Source organism: Emydura macquarii, unplaced genomic scaffold (assembly GCF_026122565.2).
Source record: "Emydura macquarii macquarii isolate MOO-44397 ecotype Brisbane River unplaced genomic scaffold, CSIRO-AGI_Emac_v2 contig_2676, whole genome shotgun sequence".
NCBI lineage: Eukaryota > Metazoa > Chordata > Testudines > Chelidae > Emydura > Emydura macquarii.
In genome coordinates, this window is record NW_027132813.1 from 4,804,030 (window position 1) to 4,826,079 (window position 22,050).

Genomic DNA, 22,050 nt, shown 5'->3' on the forward strand with positions numbered 1-22,050 from the left:
TTCTGAACTCAGATTCACAAACTTCAGAACGTCCCCGCATTCACCTGGCTCCTGCCCTCGCAATTCCTACTGGCTTTCTCTGTTATGACAATTATGAATATTCCTCCTCACTTTTCAAATAATTAGCTGTCAGAGTGGAAGAAAGCAGTGGCGCCAGCAGCCGCTGCCTCAGTTCATCCCCTGCTGCCGTGTGGAACACCTTCACACGGCCCAGTAGGGGGTACTAAAGCCCTGAAGCAACAATTATTTCCATCCCCCTTCAAGCCAGCAGGTGCCATTCTGCTTGTTTATGGGATATCGAGGATTTCCAGCAGCAGGTGATGCCAGCTTCACAGAAGGAAGGCAAGGAGGGGAAGTGTAGAAAGCAAAGAAAGCCAGAGCTATAATTATTCATACAGTTAAAAATGTTAATTTGGTAGGAATCAGAAAAGGAATTGTGAGCAGCCCATGTGGCTCTCCTAATCTATACAGCATGTGTTCTTGGATGCTGTACGTGTCAAAGGGGCTCTTTTCTAGTTTACACGCTATTGGGATACTTAGCTAGCAGAGCTTCCCACAGCATTTCCTACTTTATTATTCTTATGTACATAATGCAATAAGTGAGTGTTACACTTTGCAGACCTGAAGAAGAGCTCATTGTAAGCTTGAAAGCTTGTCTCTCTCAGCACCAGAAGTTGGCCCAGTAAAAGATATTACCTCACCCACCTTGTCTGTCTAACATCCCAGGACTGATATGGCGACACTGCATAAAGTACTTTGCAGATCCTCAGCTGGTGTAAATCAGTGCAGCTCCATTGACTTCAATGGCGCAACATCGATTTACACCAGCTGAGGATTGGGCCCCGAAGTCTCTGCCCGAGTAAGGTGTTGAGCAGCTTTGGAGGTGGGGGACGGAGGAAAGAAAAAAAGATGTGTTTAGAGACTATTTTAGTCAGTCTCTTTAGGCGTCCTGTATTTCTCTCCTCATTTGTTCAGCTTGTTAAAAACATTCATGTGAAAAATTAGCTCTTTGCTTCCTAAGAGTTCCACCATTACTGCCAGCATATTCCCCACCTGAAGTCACAACTGCCCTTTTTGTGCCATTGTCTCAACAGCAGCGAATGTGGCAGCACAAGCCTGGGTTGTTGGGAGTTCAAGCTGGGAGCACTGTGAAGGGCAGGAGACTGGGCAACCGGATTCCTGTGTTCTGTGACTACGCTGACTGGCTCTGTGCGCGGGTCAAGTCTCTTAATCCCTCTTGCCTTAAATTTACATAATTTAAATGTGTGTCTCACACTTTACCTAGGGAGTGTTGGAAAAAGATTCCAAGTAGTTCATTGCCCTGCATAGTTAAGAAACCCACACAGGAATTCAGACAGTCTCCGAAAGTTTATTCTGCAAAAGGTCAGTCACATAGCCAAAGGTGGCCAGTGAACAAAAGACCCCGAAAACATGCCTTACTACATATTTATACAAGCATATAAACAGCAAACATACATGCGCAGTAGCTTAACTTACACAGGCATACTTGGCAACCATACAAGGTTACAGAAGAAGATAAGGCTATTTGGTAAAGGTGATTGGTCCCTGCACTAGTTTTTTGTTCTATGTTTTTGCTGATGCATTTCTTTGTCTGCTAACTGGACCTATCCGGATCTTGCAGCGATGTTCTACTTTAGCTAATGACAGGGGCCTTTTGCAATCCTGAGGTTACTTGTGGACAGCTAGACAAAATGGAGTCACTTAGGCTAACGTAAAAATTTCATTTCTTACAGGAGGTTGTAGAATCCCTATCCTAGAAGGGTTATAAGAAAAGGTTAGACAAACACCTGTCTGGGTAAACCTAATACTTGTCTCAGTGCAGGGGGGTGGACTAGATCATCTCCCAAGGTCCCTTCCAGCCCTACATTTCTATTATTTCTATCATTGACTATAATAAGCAGGTGGAACTGAGGAGCTCCTAACTGTGTACTGGAATCCCCAGTAAAGATGTGTTTCCAGCTAGGTAAGTGCTAGTAATCTCTGGTGGATAGGTGTTTTGTGCTTGTTTATCAAACGTGGTAACTGCAGTCTGATGATTGGAAGTGGAGAAAGAGGGTCAGGTTTCCTGAGGGATCTAGCGTGGTGGGGCATCCAGGGGCTCAAGAATGCAAGCTAAGTTCAGACCGCCCTCTCAAACTCCAAAGCCACATCATGTAACACTGGTCACTCGGCATATTTAATAAAGATCTCTTTCCTACAACCCTGCCTATCTGCTGCATTATTTATTGCTAATGAAACAGTATGCAACAGAAATCCTGCGTCCAGCTAGTAACAACAAAAAACCCGCATGTAATATAAATGTTAATTAACTAAAACATGTAACAAAAAGGGAGGAGAGAGCGTCACATTATTTGCTTCTCTTATAAGATGATGCACCTCCCTCCCCATTGGTTACTGTTGTATCTTTCTAGCTGCATTTCTCTACCCACTGTCGTCCTAATTCACTTTGGATAGTACAGTGATCCAGGAGACATTTAGTACTATGTATCCCACGCTGAAGGAGTATATCCCAAAGGCTCCTGACTAGTCCAGAGGCAGAAGAGTGGGAAACTGAGAAATCTGTGGGATTCCAGATCCATCCACCCTCAAACACCCCACTGCAAATGTGTCCTGGAACTATGCACAAAGCTGGAAGTTAGTCCTTGAAAGCCCCCCGTCTGCCCTCTTTATTTCAGTGCTGTTCCCTATGGTGTCCAATTGCGGGGAAAGTCCATGTGCATATGGGCAGAAAGCACAGGGAGCAACCCACCAGGCCAACCATTGTTTCCCTGCTCCTGTGACACTAGCTGGCCTTGACAACACAAGGTAGCCTCATGGCTCCAAAATAAATGCCCCCCATTTATTTCCCTAGTGGGGAAATGGAGTGATGGAGAGGGGGGTTATCAGAGGAAGGGGAGCAAATGAGGAAAAGAGTTAAATGGAAAAAGAAAGCAGAAATGGAAAGAGAGAGGAAGACAAAATAAAAACAGTGAAGCAGAGCCAGCAGAGGCTTCATTCTGATCAAAATATATCCGAGTAACTCCACCAATTGACACCAATGTGACTAAGAGCAGTCAAGGAAAACCGGTGGTCACTGCATCCAGGCCTGGAGCAAGAGGATAATGGTGCCCATCTGCCAATCTATCACAAAGCAGGGCTTACCACATACAACCAGTGTCTCCGGATCTCTTTAAGTACCACTCACATCCGCAAGGTGGCAGGCTGCTGAGTGCAAAGCCAAAGAGGAAAGTTTTTAGTGTCCAGTTATTTAAAAACGCCCTTGACGAAAAGGAGATTTGGCACAATGATCCCAGTGATGCAGAAAGGATGGCCTGTGGTATTCTACATCAGGGTTGCTCTTTAAATGCCAGAGGTAATGTCAAAGATCATCACTGAAAACTAAGACTGACCAAGCTACCTGTGCCTGTAAACTCAAGCATGGTGCAAAACCCTTACACAGATGTCAGTCCTTTCTGTCAACCTTGTCCTTATTGCTCCGAGGCAGTAGAACACAGCTAATGTACTGTCGACCTAGACCTAAGTTCACTGCAGCTGTGCATCAAGGGCCTAATCCTGCTTCCAATAGGATTTTTGCCATTGATTTCAACAGGAGCAGAATCAGGCCCCTGGGCATAAATTACAGGGGCACGTACAGATTACTGGGCTGCCACTTCCAGTAATCCTAATAATGCCAGCACTAATTAATCAAGAGCTGAGATTCGCATTTTGATAACCTTTCGCTCCATTAGGTCAGGAGAGTTGATGGGAAACATTTCTCATTATTTCCCAGGTCTTTTCATTTTCATGAGGTCGTTGGAGCCCTGATATCCCATTTGCAAAGGCCACAAAGTGTGCAAAGTGCCCCTGAGAAGACAGTAGAGACCTACAGGCCACATGAAAGGCATATCGTGGTCAGTGTTGTGTGCACTTGTCACTGAGATCAATAGTCTTCACTGACAATAGAAGGGTGGGTTCCCCCACCCCATCTGTTTGAAAATGAATTTAATGGGCATGAAATGGGCTGAGCAAACAGCACAGCAAACTTGTCTTTTATGCATATAGCATTCACAGCAACAGGAAAAGCATCCTCTTTTCAGAGCCCTGCCAACGTGTCTCAACCCTGTCTATGGTTTATTATAAAGTGCCTATCACTGTGGTATCTAATCACTGAAATATTGTTTAGCACTTATACAACACTTCACATAGGGTAAGTACTGTACAAAAATCCGATGTTTCTAGGCTTTACTACCATGCTCATGACTATGTCATGTGAGTACCTATTAAATAAGAGTTAAGTAACATTAGCAAATTCATTATGAGAGGTAGAATGGGCTGGGTCACTCAGTTGTGAGTGGCCAGATACATCACATGGTAATGTTTCTGTTCCTTGATTGGCTGAGCATGTAAGAACTTCTAGCTCAAGTACTTACATGTGTGAATTTAAAATTCAGTTTGTGAAAACATTGGCATTTGCCACACTGAAATCAGAGACTAATGAAAGAGGGACGTGAAAATGAACCGAGTGAAAAAGTCAAGTGAGCATTCGTCAGTAGGCAGGTGAGGACTCAGCCTAGAAGCAAAGGGCTTTTGCTTTTGGGAACTGGGAGTGCCTCCTGTGACTTTATGAGTGCCCCAATTTCCCCTGAAGTCAGGCCCAAAGATAGCAGCCACAACCCTCACCATGGACAAAACTTCACAGTCTCTATGCTTTGATAAGGAATTTTCCCAGTAGGCACAATCAATAACCAAAGCCCAGTATGTCCCCCTCTTGGATCATGCTTTTCTTTGCTGGCTGGCATGATAATTGCAGAGCCCTTAAGAGGACAGTATGTTTGGCTCTGTTCTCCCTGAGATTCTGACCTCCATGGGTTGCACAAGTATGGCTGAATGCGGAATTTAGCCCAGTACATCTGCTATTGCTGTCTTTGCAGCCAGAAGGCAGAAAGGAGTGGTGTCTAAGGATTATTTGTTTTTATCACTAGCATAAACACACTACATCAATCTTACATTCTTTCTGCACAGAAAAGCGAAAAGCAGTAACACACTATTTTCCTGTTTTGTTAAAGAATTCCCTACTGCTTTTTTAATACCTATAATTTACAACATCTTTCCTTGCCCCCTGATTTACTCCTGTTTTATACCAGTGGAATGCCGCTCGAATCAAATCACTGGAGTAGGTTTCTCAGGTCATAATTTTGGAGTGAAATTATGTGGTCTAGTTCTTCTTTCCATGAACACTGGTGTACATCATAAAAAGCTCTAATGACATCATCCGTTACAGGAGTGCAAAATTGGTGTAAGAACCAAGCCCAATATGGGTGAAAGGTGCCAGATTGACATCCCTGGAACTCCAAGTCTTCTCTTACTCGGAATAGGTAGACCATGGGCTGCAGACAGACAAGGCAAGCTTTCATCCACACCACTTCTCTCCATACCACTATGCTTCAACCCTCATCCTGGTTGAGAGTGGCAGGGAGGCACCTCTACATGAGAGAGAGAAATTTAATCTCCAAGCTGAGTAATTTTTGCCTTCTTTTCCAAGAGTACCAACAAGGGTGCCAACTGCAATGGTGATTTTTTCCAACATGGATACCAATTAACTATGAAATGGTCCACTCAGAGCCTAGATACCATAACAGTGATACTCAGACTGTGGCTCATGAGTTGCAAATGGCTCTTTAATGCATCTCCTGTGGCTCTTTTCAGCATGATATTAAAACACTGTGTGATTGAATTATTAACCAATCAGGATGCTTTTACTATGTTATTAATCAATTAAGTTATCAACTTGCACTAAGTTATTAACCTATTTGCTGTGAGAATAATCATCATTTATCTATCATATAGCTCTATAGATATATAAATTAAATATTCCCCATCATACTGTTTAAATATGAATAGTACTATACTAAATGAAACAATGAATTCACACTCCTGTGGCTCTTTTGGGTAATGTCGATCACTAATTTGGCTCCTGAACCACTGAGGTCTGAGTATGACTGTACTATAGTGACCAGTACTGTGTAAATGTAGAGAGATTAGATAGAGTCACAAAATAGTAAGGAATTTTTGTCACCACCATCTTGGGTCAGATTCATACCAGTAACATAACAATGAAAGACTACATCAGCCATTATTAATCCTATCCCGCTCCCCCCCACCCTCGACACCCCTCATCTCAGTTTTCAAAGGACAAACTGGCAGTCACATTTACCTGTAAATTAGAACTTCATCATCCGAGCAGTTATATTGCAGCTGATACATTTTAACCCTGGGGGCCGACTTGCTCACCGTCCACTTGACCAAAGCTGAGGTAGTCGTCACCTCTGACACCAAGACAGTCCTTTCTGGTGGACCTTTCGTCTCTCCTCGATTAGACTTGCTGGAGCTGGTGATGTCAGAAAGCCTGGATTTGGGTGGGGCTGCTCGGCCCGTACTGTTGCTGAGGTGTGGGAGCTGAACGATCGAGAGCTCAATGGTTGCGGTCGACTCTCCAGCAGCATTGGCTGCTATGCACGTGAAAGTTCCATAATCCTTGGATGTAGTGATAACGATATCTAAAGTACCATTATCGTAGACTGCGGTCCTTGAAGAATTCCCAATGAGTCGATCATCTGGAGCCACCCAGTGAATGACTGGGGATGGGTCCCCAATGGCTTTACACTTTAATGTGGCAGTTTGCCCTTCTAAAACCAGCAGCTTGTGAGTATGCTGGGTAATGAGAGGTGGCTCACAAACAAATTCCTCTTCTCGTACATACCAAAAGTATCTTCCCTTCAGATATGGAGGAGAAGCACAGGTTTCCATATCATCATCTCTGTCCAGCCGCCTTAACCATAGCAGTTCACAGTTACAATGCAGCGGGTTTCCCCCAAAGCTAAGAGACAGCGGTGGAGAAAATGGAGTTGCTGCTAATGGAGATATTTGGGATCTGGCAAATATGGGATCAGTGGGGAGCTTTTGAAGTCTGTTAGACGTTAGATCCAATCTAGCCAATTTCTGAAGATCTGCAAATGTCCCTTCTGTAATGTAATCTATCAGGTTATGATCCAAGCTAATCTGGTGCAGGTTTACCATCTTCCTTATGGATTCCCAGGGGATGCCCTGGAGGTTATTATAGGAAAGATCCAAGTCTTCCAGCGTCAGCAGAAAATCCTCAAAGGCTTCATCCGAGATGCTGCTCAGCTGGTTGTTGTTTATTATCAAGTGCTGAAGGTTAATTAAGCCTCTCAAAATATCCTCTCCAATGTTGGGCAGCCTATTGCTGTCTAAGTGCAAAGACCGAAGGCTTTCTAGATCAGCAAAGGAGTAGGGCTGAATGTAACTGATGGTATTCCTGGACAAAGTGAGGTCAACAAGGCCAGACATATTGGCAAAGTCCTGTCGGCTGATGTTAATAATGAAGTTGCCCCCAAGTCGGAGTTCAACAGTCCTTCGGTCTATGTCTAATGGTACAAAAAGGAGGCCCTTGGAGGGACACAGAGTCCCCAGTGACTCCGACAGGTTCTGACAGACACAGTATTTGGGACAAGCATTGACCGCGACTGCCATTCCAAACACCAGGATGCTGCAGAGCAACTTTTCCATGGTAAATCACGCAGCAGTACCTGCAAAAAAAGGAAGAATGACAATTGAATCAGCAGCTCTTCCAGTCATGATTTTTAACTAATATCATCCCCAAAGAATCAACCCAGTTCAGCCTTTCCCAACCATGTGGGAGAAGCTGGGATTGGACGACAGGGGACTCACTCAAAACTGCCCTGTTCTGCTTATTCCCTCTGAAACAACTGACAGCAGGAACTGTTGGAAGACAGGATACAGGACTGGATGGACCATTGATCTGACCCCGTGTGGCCATACTTATGTTCTTATCATCCTTCCCAACAAGGGGTGATAATGCTGTAGTTATAGCATTGATTCCCCCCCACCATAATTCACTTGCTTTTCAGATTATGATGATGGTGTTTCAAATTGGAGTGGAATAAAAATTGATATCCCAGACGACCATTCATATTTACAGGCATAATGGCTTGTGGCTGTTCATCAGTTCTGATAATTAACTGCTCTTTAGTTACCTGGTAACTTCGCAGGGTTTACAGTTAAATATCAGCTCACTGGATGAGGACAGATTGTACTACTGGACTGTGCTCTTACTTAAAGCCAGCATGACTTCAGTGCAAATTATGCCTGCGTCTCTGAGGGCAGAAGGCGCCCAGTAGTAATTACACATTTCTGCATATCAATGGGGAATTAAACTTAGGGTCAAAAGTTCCAATTTAGAGGCTAAAAATAGCCACATTTTCCCCCTTCAGTGACATGATAATTATAGTGTAATTATCTGTCCAATGCATGGAGGAGGCTAGTTAATCCCCTCCTGTGGCTAATCCCATTGGAGGCAGCTCAGGGGGAGGAAATCTCCCTGAAAAAATACCTGCCTGGAGATTCCCTTCACCTCCACCATGCCATCCCAGCATGCGGTCACCTCCATGGAAAAGGCTGCAGAGCCTAATCTGGCAGACCCCTAAAGATCTGTAGGACATTTGTGCTGGCTCTGACCCTTGGCAAACCTCCTACTACCTGAACTTCCTTGCAGTTCAGACCATCTAGGGTTGGGACTGGGTACTGGGCCTGAGTGGGGATGATTTGCATCCTCCCTGACCTGCCCAGCCCCCCGGCCAGCCCCTTCCCCTATGCAGATTCTAGACACACAGAAAGGTTTTTGTGGGACTTGAGGAAGAGGAGTGGTACTGTGCAGGTAACTGAGAGCCCCTTCCATGCAGGAAAGGAGAGAACCACATGCATAGATACCCCTCCATATGCAGAACTTGGGGGAGACTATCTGGGGCATGGTAATTAACAAGATCAAAGGTTACTATGTAAATAAAAACAGGATCTGAGACATCTGTGACTTGACATTTAGAGTGTTACTAAAGTATGTAAATTATACAGTCGTTAGAACTGTGATTTCTATTCTAAAACACGCCATGGACTCATTCCGACTTGTTACATGGACCAAATCTTTTTCTCTCCTCGTGTCCCCTGCCCTTTTCCCCCATTCATATTCTAGAACCATCTTCCCTTCTCTCCCTTCAGTCTGTTGATACGAGTGCCTTCTCCCCTACATCTTCTGTTGTTCCTAACATCCTTCTTGTATCTCCCTGCCTGATTGCCTCCATCTGCTTCTCAGATCTCATGTGCAAACATATCTTTCCATTCTGATCTGCTAGGAGCATTAATTCAAAGAACAAACAAAACACAGAGATCGATTCAGAGGGCGAGATCATGCCTTGAACCACATGCTTCTGCAGGGGAGTAAAACGACCCTCATGTTTCACCCCCAGGACATTCTTACTTTCCTCATTACCCCTTCACCCCATAGGCAGGGAGGGATAAGGAACGAGCAGTCCTTTCTCTACCCTAGAGGCAAGGGGGAAGCTGGGAGGGACCTGTTTCTCCGAGAGGTCTCCATGAATTATGAAGTGGCCCATGGTCAACTCCCAGGGAGGTGAAGTTTACACACCTGTCCCTTTCTCAAGGCTATGCCTAAAAGCACAAGCCAGCCCTAAATCACTAACAAAAGAACTTCATCATTTGACTTTCATCACCCCTACTACATAACCTCACACCGTCATTTGTGACCCTGTGGACATGCAGCATCCCTTCCTGATCACACAGATGCTGCATGCTTTCAGTGCCCTTTAGTAGCATCCTTTGAAAAGGAAACCTTATAGAATAAGAAAGAAAACACACTTGTGCTTTATTGGTTCCTTTTACAGGCCCACACTTCCAAGATGGATTCATCTGATTTAATGAGGAGACATCTCAGAGGATTGCTTTTGGTAAGCGATTGCAATATTTATCACCTTCCCCCCACATCTTACCATCTTTTATGCTGAGTAACATCAAGCCTCCTGCTACGCTGTCTGCTCTGAAGGAAGAAGTAAACCAGGCCTTAACCAAGGAGGGAATGTTCCTCTCTGAAACATTTACCTAGAATAATTCTACCCCTGCATATTGGTAGGTGGTAAATAAATCATCCTGGTTTAAAAAAGGCTTGCAGAGATGTCTCTGCTGCACACACTGTGATTTCACACAGCACCCCACAAAGAGCTGCAGTGATTAGCATTGGGATGCCATTCGTCAATGAGGAGCAGTCTGACACCAGGAACACTTTTCAATAAAAACAGCTAGATATGGATTTATATATACTTTATCTCACAGTTGAAAATACCATTGTCCAGCTATTGTATCATAATCCAAAGAAGAGATCCAGGTTGGTTAATAATCCTCTGATATTGGAAAGCAAAGCCGACTAATGTTTTCCAATTCTCACTCTGAGAAACAGTTCCTGCTCCCTTTAAAGTTAATGAGAATTAGGGCCAAAGCCATTTGTTACTGTAGGGCTGCTCTCATCATTTGTATAATATGACTCAAATCCTGACCACTTGGGTGCTATAGCACTGGGTGGCATTGCCAAATTATTAACTGGGTTAAGTACATTCTGTCTATCCTGTTTCTATGTAGATTTTATTCCACTCTCATCACCATGGTATCTGAATACCTGAGTTCCTCCTTAAATTGTTCCTGCAGCTTCAATTAGGTACAGATTCTTCTGTCCTAAATTGTAGTGCAGTGTTCATGTGCACTGAAAACAGCTGTTGTGCTCTGCCCAGAGGTGGCTGCATTTCACTAGTGGGAAAAATAATTCTTCTGTACTCCCTAATAAAGTACGTAAATCAACAGAGAAAAAGGAGATGTATAAATGTTAAGCAGAGCAAGTGCTGAGCTGTGCACAGTATTTTGGGGGAAGGAAGGCGGGGTGGTGGGGAATTGGGTGTTTTTGTTTAATGACATGGTTGCTCAGCAATGCTGGGATGTCAGGATTTACATAACATTATTATTATTTCATGGGGCATAAAAAGGATTGAAGCATCTGTTTGCTGAGCTCTAGAAGCAAATATGACTGAGTTTTGTTTTTTTTAAAAGGACTCGATTACTGTCATTTTGCCATATATATTAAATAAGGAACTAATGGTTAAATATGTTGTTAAGAATTAGCAACTATGTTATTGATGCAAATCTATGGCATAGTTAACAAAGCTCTCTCTCTCTCCTTTATGTATTTATCAATTGGTACAGACAATTCTACAGACAACGGGCTCTTTGAATCTTAATGATAATTGTTCTGTGAGGCCTTAATTTAGTGTATTACCCTGCCAGATGAAACATGAAACAAAAAGCAGCTTAAAAAACAATTTTTGGGAAAGAGCGATGCAATTCACTGATAATAAGGCCTTCGCCAGATTCTCGGTTCCCCCACACCCCACTACCCAGATATATATTTGAAAATTTAAATGCACACTTAGAAAAGCAATGTCTCCTTTAAGTGTCCCAATTACCTAACCACTTTTTTTCTTTTTTGGATGCTGTTAAATATCATAGCAATTTTGGGAGACAGTCAACTTTGAGCATCAGAGTGAAAAGAATTTGCAAAAACAGGGGCAGGAGCAGAACTTAATTATGGAAAATAGGCATCGATACACAGAGAGGAGGCTGTGAAAGGGAGCTTCTAAATGGCAATGCAAACCCCGATGGGGAAACCATCTGTGAAAGATATGACAGTTCATCTGCTCTGTGTGTGTGTGTCTATGTGTGAGAAAGAGAGCAAGATAATGCTAATGCTTTTACCAACAGAAGGATCAATAGCATCTTTAGCAGGAGTGAAATATCATGGCAGCTGTCATTCTGACTGTAGTATACATTTGGAAGTATTACTTGTTGGTTATCTGCAGTAGAAAGTCCCAGCCGTTGTGATTTATCACCAGCACTGGTATTTTGGTGGTTTGAGTTTGGTTCCATAGACTTCCTCGTGATGCCCTACCTTAGGGCTGGTTTCTGCCATTTTGATTGAATAGTACCTTACCTGTATGAATAGTCTCATAGACTACTTGTAAGAGTACAGTGGGTATTCATCAACGACAGTGGCAGACTGGACTCTTAGTGATGAGCCGCTAAGCTGGAGCTCTGTACACTAGCATTCATTCAGCTGTGTGCCGCCTAATGGAGCTTAGACTGCTCTTGCAACAGCCAGGCCCAGAAACAAGCTTGCAGAGTTTCAGGACACGTGCATTTGCTTCCTGCTGAGCCCTAGGAATCCATGGGACATGCAGGCTTTTATTTCATTCTGGATGAAGCTACAAATGGTTTTCTTCGGGCAGGTTGACACTGCCGCGTATATTGATCTAACTTACGTCGCTCAGGGAAGTGAAAAAGACACCCCCCCTGAGTGATGTAAGTTGCAGTGACCCAAGCACTGTCTACACTGTGGCTATGTTGGTGGGAGAGCATCTCCCACTGATGCAGCTTGCACCTCTTGTGGTGGTGGAGTAAATTATGCTGATGGGACACCTCTCTCCCGTCAGCATAGAGCATCTTCACCAGACACCCTACAGCAGCACACCTGCATTGGTCCAGCTGCACCGATGTAGCGCTTCCAGCATAGACCTGGCCTCTGCCAGTAAAGGTGTGGATGAGGCTCTGCAAGGAGAGAATTTTGGGAGGTTCCCAGTGTAGTTTTCTCCCCCCTCCCCTCCATTCCATAGATATTTCCTACAGAACGAAAGGAGCCTTCCAGCTCATGGTTTGGGTGAAGATTCAAAAGCATGGACACTTATCGAAAGATCTCCCAAGGGCTAGGTTCTCTCGTGATGTCATTGGTACTCCCTGGTTTCAGATGGAATGGATACAACAATAAGATCTTCATGAGATTTGGTGATTCTGATTCTGGTAGCAAATGGGTTTGGGTGAAATAAGAAACACCCCCCCAAACTTTTGCCCGAAGCCTACACTGACCCTCCCCATCCCCCACTGTATATAGATTTTGGGATTCCACTTCCAGTAATATTTGAATCTGTCCATCTCTCTCTTTTCCACCTAAGATGACCAAAAAACAAACAACAACAAAAAAACAGCCTATGGACATTGGGAGCAGATCCTGATCTGAAATTTGGTCGGCAAAAAATGTGATTTAGATGTTACTGAAAGTGAAATCCCAATATCTATAAATATATTGGGGGCATCAGCTTAGGCTTTGGGCAAAATTTGGGCTGGTTCTTATTTTACACAAGCCTCTTTGCTCATCCAAAAGGTATAGATCCCAAATCTCCTATGATCTACAGCTCCACTCACAACCAGCAACCATCATTTCATGAGGGGATCCTTGTGATATCTCACTACATCGGTTTACATTTAATAGATAGCTATCAGCCAGTAAAATTGGCAGCCTCACTGCAAGTGTAAATCTGACAAAGTTCCTGCCAGTACAGGATGAAAAATAGCCACTTTAGTACTCTTATAACATGGCTCAGTATGAATGAATGTGAACAAGAGACATCAACCCTGGTGTTTTATATTCAAATTTTCCTTATAAAGACACAACTCTGGAGATGTGGCATCTCTTTTTAGCAATGTCTCCAAGGCATTTGTTAATTCTACATTCACTGAGTTTTGCATATACATTCCAATAACCTTTGCATGCAGTGGCACCGGTTAGTTACAAGGTAAGTCATATTCATAGGTGTGGCTATTCCATACATGTAAAAAAAGAGCTGGAGGAAGGGCAATTTCCATTCTGCTACTTGTTAGTACTCTGGGACCCAACTGTTAAGGAGTCTAAAGGCAAGATTGGGCCTAGCTCCTTGCAGGTTTGCAAGTGCCAGGGGTGGGGGAGGATGCTAGGAACCATCCCTTCACCCTCTTTCACCTCTGCACAGGGGAAGGTGTAATCTCTGTCCTTGTGATGTGGGGATGGGATTCTCCTTATAGCCTGGCACTGGCTTAGCTCTGTGTGACTAAATGCACCCGCGTATTCACACCCTACACACCATTGTAAACATATCCGTACAAAGTATGCCTTGTGAGGTATCATTTGAAAACTAATAACGAGCTGATCAATAATATCATCATGAAATGGATGTCACATTAAGTTATGAATTCCCCCTATGTAACGTTATTAGCATATGTTCAAAATCACACCACCCTGCCTAGGGAAAAGTTGTTAAAACAGGTCTCTCTTAAACAAAGAAATGCATATTTACCTCAATTTACATATAAATTGTAAACAGGGTCCTCAGACCGTGAGAGACAAAGACAGGAGACAAGGAAAATCTGCATTTCAGAAAACAGAGATGAGAATCATAGAATCATAGAATATTAGAGTTGGAAGGGACCTCAGGAGGTCATCTAGTCCAACCCCCTGCTCAAAGCAGGATTAACCTCAGCTATATCATCCCAGCCAGGGCTGTCAACCCTCAGCTTAAAAACCTCTAAGGATGGAGATTCCACCACCTCTCTAGGTAACCTATTCCAGTGCTTCACCACCCTCCTAGTGAGAAACTTTTTCCTAATGTCCAACCTAGACCTCCCGCCCTGCAACTTGAGACCGTTGCTCCTTGTTCTGTCATCTGCCACCACCGAGAACAGCCTAGCCCCATCCTCCCTGGAACCCCCTTTCAGGTAGTTAAAGGCCGCTATCAAATCCCCCTCATTCTTCTCTTTTGTAGACTAAACAAGCCCAGTTCCCTCAGTCTCTCCTCATAAGTCCTGTGCTCCAGCCCCCTAATCATTTTTGTTGCCCTCCGCTGGACTCTCTCCAACTTGTCCACATCCTTTTTGTAGTGGGGGGCCCAGAACTGGACACAATATTCTAAATGCGGCCTCACCAATGGCGAATAGAGGGGAATAATCACTTCTCGTGACCTGCTGGCAATGCCCCTCCTAATGCCCCTCCTAATGCAGCCCAATATGCCATTGGCCTTCTTGCCAACCAGGGCACACTGCTGACTCATATCCAGCTTTTTATCCACTGTTACCCCCAGGTCCTTTTCTGCAGAGCTGCTGCCCAGCTCGTCGGTCCCCAGTCTATAGCTGTGCATGGGATTCTTCCTTCCTAAGTGGAGGACTCTGCACTTTTCTTTGTTGAACCTCATTAGAAACAGCATACAATCTCTTTCACCACCAGACACCATGTTGCCTTCTTTACTGTTTAATTTAACTTTAACTAGGGGTAACCCACAGGAAAACGCATTTAAAAGGGTGATGGAACTATGAAATTAGGGGGGAAAAACTCCAAGTTATGTCTCCCTGTCCATCTTTCTTTCTGGTAGAGACAGGGAAGCGTTAGTACCATTAGACAAGGTGCTGGTGAGACCTCATCTGGAATACGGTGTGCAATTCTGGTCTCCCATGTTTAAGAAAGATGAATTCAAACTGGAATAAGTGCAGAGAAGGGCTTCTAGGATGATCCGATGAATGGAAAACCTACCTTATAAAAGGAGAGTCAAAGAGTTTGGCTTGTGTAGCCTAACTAACAGAAGGCTAAGGAGAGAAATGATTGATCTCTATAAATACATCCGAGGGATAAACCCTAGGGAGGGAGAGGAGGTATTTAAGTTAAGTGCCAATGCTGACACAGAAACAAGTGGATATCAACAAGTTTAAGCTCAAAACTAAGTGAAGGTTTCTAACCACCAAAGGAGTGAAGTTCTGGAACAGCCTTCCAAAGGAAGCAGACTTCAAGACTGAGCTTGATAAGTTTATGGAGGGGATGGTATGATGGGACTACCTGCAATGGCATGTGGCCCATCAGTGACTGCCAGTAGCAAAAATCTCCAATGGCTGGAGATGGGACACTAGATGGGGAGGGCTCTGAGTTACTACTGAGAATTCTTTCCCAGGTGTCTGCCTGGTGGGTCTTGCCCACATGCTCAGGGTCTAACTGATCGCCACATTTAGGGTCAGGAAGGAATTTTCCCCTGGGTCAGATTGGTAGATATCCTGGGAGGCTTTGTTCTGCAGCATGGGGCATGGGGCATTTGCAGGTTTAAACTAGTGTAAATGGTGGAGTCTCTATAACTTGAAGTCTTTAAACCATGATTTGAGGGCTTCAGTAACTCAGACAGAGGTTATGGGTCTATTACAGGAGTGGGTGGGTGAAGTTCTGTGGCCTAACATGTGCAGGAGGTCTGACTAGATGATCATGATGGTCCCTTCTGACCTTAAAGTCTAGGATTCTCTCTCTTTTCCACCTAAAATGACAAACAAAACAGCTTATCGACTTTGGGAGCAGATCCTGACCTGAAATTTGGTCAGCAATGTTATTGGGAACCTCTGGTAAGAATTTCGCATTGAAGCGAGGCTAGTTTCTTATGTTTAGAAAGCGTTTTATCTTTATGTCTCTTGTAACTATTTCTGACTTTAAAGCCTTATACTTGTAGTCACCTAAAATCGATCTCTTTGTAGTTAAATAAATTAATCCACTATTGTGAATTATTTGGGTAACTCCATTTAAGGGAGCAGACTGCTGTATACTGATCTTCTTAGAGGGGCAACAGACCCAATAGATCTGAACTGTCCAGGAGAGGGCTGGATAGTGCAGAAAACATGTTATTTGCAGAAAAAGCTGGGACTAGGAGTTTGTTGGGGTCACCCTGCAACTAATAAGCAAGACTGCTGGAAGCCAGAGTGTGGCTGGTGTTTGCTAACTGGGGTCAGAGTTGCTTGACTAGCGCTGTCTACACAGACACTCAGAGTGTGACTTGCATGCTGTTTGAATGTCTGTGAGGAGCCCAGGGTGGGAGCTGCAGGAGCAAAGCATTGTGAGGCACCCCAGGTTGCAGGGCAGGGGTGACACAGCCCCTCACTGGTCTGGATTGCAGCAGGGAATGTCATACCCTGCTCCCATTGAAACTCCCAGTGACTTCAATGGGAGCAGAGTTAGGTCGATGCTGAACCCATCAGAAAATTCCATCCCACAGTGCAAAGACTGAGGGAATCTGGCACTGGCGTTAGTGTGACAAACACCATCTGATGTAGGATGGGTGGGACCCTGTCCAAGAGCATAATGGATGCTGCCACTTGCTGGATTCCCCCAGGGCTCATGGAGGCATTTGCTTGCTTCAGACACAACGGGCCAGATCCTCGGGTGCTTTTCACCATTCTAGAACAGTTCATATGTGGGGACAAAAATCTGGTTGCAAATTACTTCAAATAATGAATAAATCAGAGAATTTCCTGAGCTGCTCCAGGATGCTTTGGGAAAAGGAAAAAAAGGGGTAAAATCTGGCACAAGTTATTAATGAAGTAATTCCTGAAAGCCAGATCTTTGTGGCGTTGTGTGGATGCACAAGGATGGGAAGAAGGCTGAAAGGAGCCCTAAGAATGTGGCCATGGGTCTGCCCTCCCACAGCACTGGACAGCCCAGCTGGCCCCATTTGGTATTTGTGTGTTGGGGGAAGTGTGTGCTGTACCTCATAAAAGTACTCAGGCACAATGCCTCCATGCTCCCACATCTCCCCATACCATAGGCTTGCATCTTAAAGGCACAATCTAGCCCTATGTAAACTAATAATTCTGTGTCTTAAGAAGCAGTGAGTCTGCAAAGGACTTCCGGGTCATGGTAGATAACCGAGTTCCCAGTGTGATGTGGTAACTAAGAGAGTAAATGCAACCCTTGGACATATAAGCAAGGGAATACCAAGTAGGAGTAGGGAGTTGGTGTTACCTCCTTATACAGCATTAGTGAGATCATTACCAGAATAGTGTGTCCAGTTCCAGTGGCGCACTCCAAGCAAGATGTTGAAAACTTGGAAAGAATTCAGAAAAAAGCTACAAGAATGACACAAGGACTGGAAAACCTGCCTTACAATGAGAAACTAAAAAAGCTCAATCTATTTTAGTTTATCAAAGAAAAGGTTAAGAAGTGACTTCAACAGGGTCTACAAGTACCAACATAGGGAAGAGTTTTCTGATAGTGCTCTTTAATCTGGCAGACAAAAGCATAACAAGATCCAAAAGTTGGAAGCTGATGCCAGACAAATTTAGTCTAGAAATAAAGTGCAAATTTTTAACTAAGAGGGTAATTAACCAACATTGACCTAGAGATGTGATGGATTCTCCATTATTGGTAGTCAAGACTGGATGCTTTTCCAAAAGAGGTGCTATAGCTCAAACAGACATTATGAACTTGATGCAGAAATTATAGGGTGAAGTTGTTTAGTTTATGTTATACAGGAGGCCAGACTAGATGGTCTCTTCTGGCCTTAAAATCTAGTAACTAGATTTCAACAAAATGCCCAACCCTTAGGAAAATGAAGCCCTGTGTTTGTATAAATTGAGTGCCAAGGTTTATTTACTCCAGAATAATATATGTACATGTGTATTATCCACAAACACACACATACTCACACCTCTCTCTATGGATATGTATAGATATACGGACATTTCCCTGCCACTGCAGGGACCTCAGGCATTGGTGCACCTCAGTCCCTCCTGTTCTCTTCCTGTGGCCTGTAATACTTTGATCTAATTTTGGTTGTTGGGTTTCATGTGTGGGTGCTGGATGGTGTTGGTGGCCTGTGATATACAGGAGGTCAGACTAGATGACTCGGTTGGTACTTCTAGCCCTAAACTCTATGACTATGATGCTATGACAAGAACACAACCACTTTTGCATGTGGGAGAGGAAGTCTTGTGGTTAAGAACAAAAAGTGGACGCAGATCTTAGTTCAGTTCCTGATACTGCTACAGAATTTGCATTTGACCATGGGCAAGTCACTTAAGCCCTGATCCTGCAAACACTTGAAAACGTTTTACTTTGAATCTGTGAGTAGTTTCATGGACTTCCATGGGACTTCTCATGTACTTAAATGTAAGCAGGTAAATAAGCATTTACAGAATCTGGGCCTTAATATCTCTGTAGCTCAGTTCCCCAGACGTAAAATGGAGAGAATAGTTCCTTTCTCCCACCCTTTGTCTGCCTTGCTTATTTAGGCTATAATCTCATTGGGGCAGGGTCTGTCTCTTACTATATTTATGTGCAGTACAATGGGGCTCTGATTTTTGTTGGCTCTTCAAAGAGCTAGAATAACAGAAAATTGAAGCATTAATAACATGAAAATTTTATGTCTCCAACCTCAGATCTGAAAATCATGGAAAAATATATTCATGCATTTGTGGCAGTCACTACTAAGCTCTGCCCTTACCAATTTGACTGATGTTTCCATAGTAACTGAAACTTTTCAAATGGAAATAAACTCAGGAGGGGTCTGGAAAGCCCCACAAAAACCTATTAAAAGAAGAGAAATAAGTAATATTAACAAACTGCATAGAGGTGCATGTGGGGGATTGTAAAGTTTACATTGCCACCTGCACAACATGCTCATGAATAATGTAATTATAGCATCCTCGTGACAATAAAAGCTTTATAGCTGCCCACACTGTCATGGTATTCATTTATGCCATTTGCTTCATTTGAATTTTGTTCTCTTGTTCCCATCTTCCTGCAACTGTCCCTCAGTGAAATACTTTAGTTGCTATGGACACAGCTGAAGACATTTGGGATTCTGCCTGATTGTGGGCATCAGGACTGGAAGCATCTGGGGATGCAACGATCAGTCTGGGCAGAGTACAGTGAGGTGCATGAAGAATAAAGCTAATTCATGTGATGGTTTGAAATGTAGGACGGTTTCTGTGATGGTTATTAACACCAGGGCCTAACATGGGTTTACTGGCGATGGGACCAGGTCATTAAGGTCAGAGCCAGAACCAGATGTGAACTTCCTCAAAGTCTGGGAGTGTTTAGAGCATGGGTTCTGGTTTGACTCAGCACAAAGATAGGGATAAGATGCAAAATGCCAAGTTCAGGGGCATTCAGATCTGGAGAGGTTGGTTAGAGTCCAAAAGAACACAAAAAATTCTTAGGTATAGGTAACTTACAAAGTAAGACATTGGTCTCTCTTAGCCTAATACTTGAGAAAGCTCAGTGTATGTTGTGTGTATCTCTTTGAAGCTTTTACAGCTTGCCTGCCCCATCCCTGTTCCTAGCTACAGCCACTGGCTTTTACATGCCCTCAACTCACCCCATTTCTGCCGCCACCACCACCACCACCAAAATACTTTAAAAAAACTCAAATCATCATGTGGTTAGTTGCAGGGATGGGGTCATGTGTAATTCAGATACAGCTAGACATTCCTAAAGCACCAGACTGCACGCTTGGAGGAACATACATTATTTTACACACCACAGAGTTCTAGTTCCCTCAGGGGTTTCAGCTGGGGAAGCTGTGACCTGATAGTAGCTTTTCTCCCGGAGTATAAGAATGTAACACTGAGCAGGGGAGCCGCACGGCTTTAATGCAGACAAATGGTTTCAGCCTTCTGTGTCTCCCAGTCTACTGAGGCATCACATTCTCTCCATCTACAGTGGAACATTCCATACATCTTAAAAGAACAAATCCATTTACTAATGGGCCGCCACAGTTAACCCTTTCCAATTAGGCACTTCTTCCCATTTCAAATACAATACAAATCTGGGGCATTCACCTATGAATGATGAAAGCGTACAGTACTCGAAACACAGCCGCAATACTGACTCACACTGAAACAAGATACCTTTCGGTTCAATTCAAAGACCAGCACAGCATTTTAGTCACAAAACTTCAGTCGCTGCCAATTGCTGTAAAGGTGACCTCCAGACACACTTGAAGCTTTCCTCATTTCTAGATGTTTTTCATTGTGATGCATGGGGTTTTGATTCAAGGCAATATTTTAGGTAGAGGTAGGTGTGTGTGTGTTTGTGTGTCTGTGTGCGTGCGCGCACGCTCCATGAAACGGATCAGAGCACTGGCTCCAGAGCAGTGGACATTGTTAGCTGCCCTAGAGCCCTGCGATGTCCAGGCAAACGGGAAGAATCCTGCTTCGCAGGAAGGTTCCATTGGACCTCTGTCTGGTGTCCATTGGAATATCATTACAGTATAAGTATGCAGTGTAAGTTTATATAAGTGTTTAGGCCTGTGTATTTGCCTGAGATGGGATTTTTGGGCTCTGTGCTTCCCTGAAAGTTAAAGTTTCTGAGCTACACATGTTCGCAAAGAACAAAGACATGGTGTGTTTCTTTTGCCTGTCTGCAATTAGTTTTTTTTTTTTTTATTACTGTGAAAAGATAAGGGATGCAGTTAAAATGTTTTAAGGCCTAGTGAAGGTGTGATATATGCATGCGCAAGTGAGGGAAAGCGCTGACTCTTTAAGAGAGACGCCAGAGCAAGACCAAGCAACCGGCTGGGAAAGCGAGAGAGGTGTTAAAAAGAAACAAACATAGGGCCATAAACTGACCATGGCCAAGATGCGACACCGCTCCTGCCCCTCCCATGGGGTACAAAAGGGGTTGTACCAAAGCCCCCAGACCCCCCCAAAATGGAAAATGACCATATATTAGCAGGGGCGGTACCGGGGGGAAGGGGGTTACAGGTATAATTAAGGCAACTAAGAAGAAGGGGCGAGGGGGTTTCATCAGTGTACAAAATCACAGTCAGGGAAAGAGGGAGTTCTATAGGTGTATAGAACTATGGTTGGGGAAAGGGAACTTTATCGGTGTATAAAAAAAATAAGCCCAACTGGTGTGAAGGGCTTGGAGCTTCATTTATGGTTTTAAGCTTGTCAGTGTAACCCCCAATAAACCCGTCGCAAAGTGCCTGCAGATTGGACTCTGAACCATTGCTTTCCGGTGAACTGTGTCTGAGAACTGAGAGACAGGGCAGGGGAGCCCGAACAAATATCATAAAACCTGAACCATCGCCATGAAATATTTTGATTTTTGACAAATCAGCAAAATCCAACAACAAAAATGTTTCTTTGGAATTTTTTCAACCAGCTTTAGTGTGTAAATATTTAGGCTGAGGTTTTCAAAGCTACTTAGGACATCCGAATGCTCAGTTCATGTTAATGGGTATTGGTCATCCAAATATCGTAGGGCTTTGAAAGTGTCAGCCCTGAAGAGCAGTAGAGCTCTCTGTGTCCAAAGGGTTACCTTTCTTTGTGCATATAGTGATAATGAGAGGGGGGATTGAATTGTTGCACTAAGTGGCGCTGTTTATTTAAATTCAAACAAATGTCATGGGGCCGTTGGGTTTCCCTTTCAAATATATTAACTACCCAGAAACTTTGTTAACAGAGTGAAGGTTGCCAAGTGCTGCCTCATGCCCTTCCTGAATGTGG

General features: G+C 43.8%; 1 protein-coding gene across 1 annotated transcript in view; it reads right to left on the reverse strand.

The window, feature by feature from the left end:
- Positions 1-7,587, reverse strand: part of LRFN2 (leucine rich repeat and fibronectin type III domain containing 2) — a 55,959-nt gene extending 48,372 nt beyond the window's left edge. Inside the window, exon 1 of the mRNA XM_067565378.1 lies at positions 6,215-7,587. Coding sequence (XP_067421479.1) covers positions 6,215-7,587 — 1,373 coding nt within the window. The remainder of the gene's footprint in view (positions 1-6,214) is intronic.
- Between the last annotated feature and the right edge of the window lie 14,463 nt (positions 7,588-22,050).